Here is a 2,562-nt window from a genome sequence, read left to right on the forward strand (position 1 = left end):
TGAAGTGGAAACTCGGCGCTCGTGGCGAATGATAGGACACGAGACCAGACGAGTCAGTTTCTGAACTCTTTTAGCGTTTTCTATGACGATTTTCACAGGAACGACCGAAACACTTGTTGTTTTGGGGTTGTTTTTTTTTTTTTTTACTTTAGACGATGCTGTTTTTGTGAACAAAGTGAAGCAGTGAGAAGGAGTTAGCACTTTAACCATGACTTCCTCTTACGGTTGTCTGATTCACTGCGTCAGCTCGCTTCACACTCCCTTTACTCTCACTATGCGTCCAGTGTTGCATCACGTCCCCGTTCTCGTATTAAGTAATTCCGGTCTGTTTTAATGATGGACAAACATCTGGATTCCTCTGGATATTTCTGAAAGGACTCTGATTGCAAAATAATGAATAGATTAAATGAAGAATAAACAATACGCAACGACTATGAGCTCTGTTAATGAAAATTAGTTCACTTCCCCCCCCCCCCCCTCATACTGTGGATTCTATTTTTAATGCTAGTGTAAGATTACTGCTTGGGATCAATAACACATCTAATAAATCACCAAATAATAATTATTAAATACTAATAAATGAAATAATAATTAGGACATCAAAGACAGATCTATGATGATGATTATTGTTATGGAATAAATTTTCTTGTAGGATTCGTGACTGCTCTGCTCAGCAGGAATATTTATCACCTGTGCATAATCATTACACACGATTCCCTAAAATACATAAATAAAAAAAATCCTGCTGCAGAAAACTGCTTCTGTAGGGGTTTTGTTGGATCCACCAGATTTTGCCAACTCGTGCAAGCCACGAGTTCATTCATTTAGTGTGTAATAAAGTCAAGTGCTTTAGTAGGTAAAACCCAGTGAGAGATTATAGATATGTTTACAGACATATTTGTCTAAAGTAACGTGACATTGATTCAATAAACAACGCTTGCATTAAAAATGCTCCCGATCACTAGGGGGCGACATTTTCAGCAGGAACAACTCGTACTCATAATAATATCCATATTCTTATAACGTTTAATTACTTACCAAGTTATCGAACCAGCAATATGCACTCTCTAGCTAGCTAACATTAGCCATCTGGTAAAACAGGGTTAGGTAAACAACGCATTTAAAGAAAATCACTCAGATTTAAAGCTTCAATGAAGTTAAAGCTTCAAACACAGTGTTTATTTAGTTATTTATTACAAACATTATAAACACTATAGCACCCAGGACAATGTAAAAATCTAACTACAAAGTAGCGAGCTAGCGCTGGGTTTTACTCCACACCCACTTCCATAAACAAACACATCCTACACGAACATCCTAGGATAAGCGCTTGTATTGAGATTTACAGACCTTAACATGGTCTCCAAACCCAAAAATAATACCTGTATTTATTTATTTATTTTATACACTGTACACCTTTCCTGATTCAGCCAATCACAGCGCAGAGCCTACGGTCCAAGCCCCTCCACCTCATTCACGGCATTCCAGGGCGTGCCGTCCAATCGGACGGCGGTTTCCTTCACAGGAAGTCATACAGATACCTCACGATGTCAAAGCTGAGCGTCCTGAGACGAGAAAGAACAAGTCAGGAGTAAAGAATAAAATGCGTATATGAAAACAGAACTGTGAACGAGCCGTTACTATAGAAACGACAGCGTATTATTTTAACGAGTGTGTTAATTATGAATAAACACCTGTGATTTGCAGCTGCTCTACTGTCAAAGCTGCTGACAGCACATATATTATATATAAATATATTTATCAGAATATAGACTCATGCATTCTCATAACTGACACTAAGCATTACCGAGATGCAATATTACCATACGACAGACACACACACACACACACACACACACACACACACACACACACACACACCTGGAGATGGCGAGGATGAAGTCGAGGGACACGGCACACTTGTACTTAGGACAGTCGAGCTGGTCATCGTGTCCCACCTGAGTGAGGAGCTGCAGTGTGACCAGAGATGAAATCTACACGAAGACAAATATACATGACTACACACACACACACACACACACACAAAACCCACATTAATATAACCTCTGTGTGTGTGTGTGTGTGTGTGTGTGTGTGTGTGTGTGTGTGTGTGTGTGGAATGCTGCCATTCATCCAAAACGATGTATGTTTTAAAGTTTCGGATAGATTTTTATACCGAACCCCTGACTGATACTCATTATGAAGCATGGTGGTGGCGGCATCACGTTCCGCGTTACCCACGGCCTCTCGGCCGCTTCTCAGACTAATCCGCTCTTTACTCGGTCGCTGATTTCGGTGGATGGACATTTTTTAATAACGGGTTTAAAGTCGTGCTGCTGTGTATTCAAAGTTTAATTTTTTTTCCAGAACCTTGTGCTGGAGCTCTTTGGTCTCCTCGATGCCGTGTGTTCAGGTGTGATCTCGAACGAACTCTGGGTTCTTCAGTGAACGAGTGTATTTATATTAAGATCATAATGACACTTTAATGACAGGCAGGACGACTCCACCTGAGCGAATACGTGACCTCTGAGAGATAGTTACAGCAGAACTACTTTAGGCATG

General features: G+C 40.4%; 1 protein-coding gene across 1 annotated transcript in view; it reads right to left on the reverse strand.

Annotated features, from left to right (window-relative positions):
• Positions 1-1,139: 1,139 nt before the first annotated feature.
• Positions 1,140-2,562, reverse strand: part of orc5 (origin recognition complex, subunit 5) — a 10,873-nt gene continuing 9,450 nt past the window's right edge. The window contains exons 14-15 of the mRNA XM_017493973.1: positions 1,882-1,994; positions 1,140-1,565 (exon numbers count right to left, since the gene is read on the reverse strand). Coding sequence (XP_017349462.1) covers positions 1,520-1,565; positions 1,882-1,994 — 159 coding nt within the window. The 3' untranslated portion in view covers positions 1,140-1,519. The remainder of the gene's footprint in view (positions 1,566-1,881; positions 1,995-2,562) is intronic.

This window comes from Ictalurus punctatus, chromosome 19, assembly GCF_001660625.3.
Source record: "Ictalurus punctatus breed USDA103 chromosome 19, Coco_2.0, whole genome shotgun sequence".
NCBI lineage: Eukaryota > Metazoa > Chordata > Actinopteri > Siluriformes > Ictaluridae > Ictalurus > Ictalurus punctatus.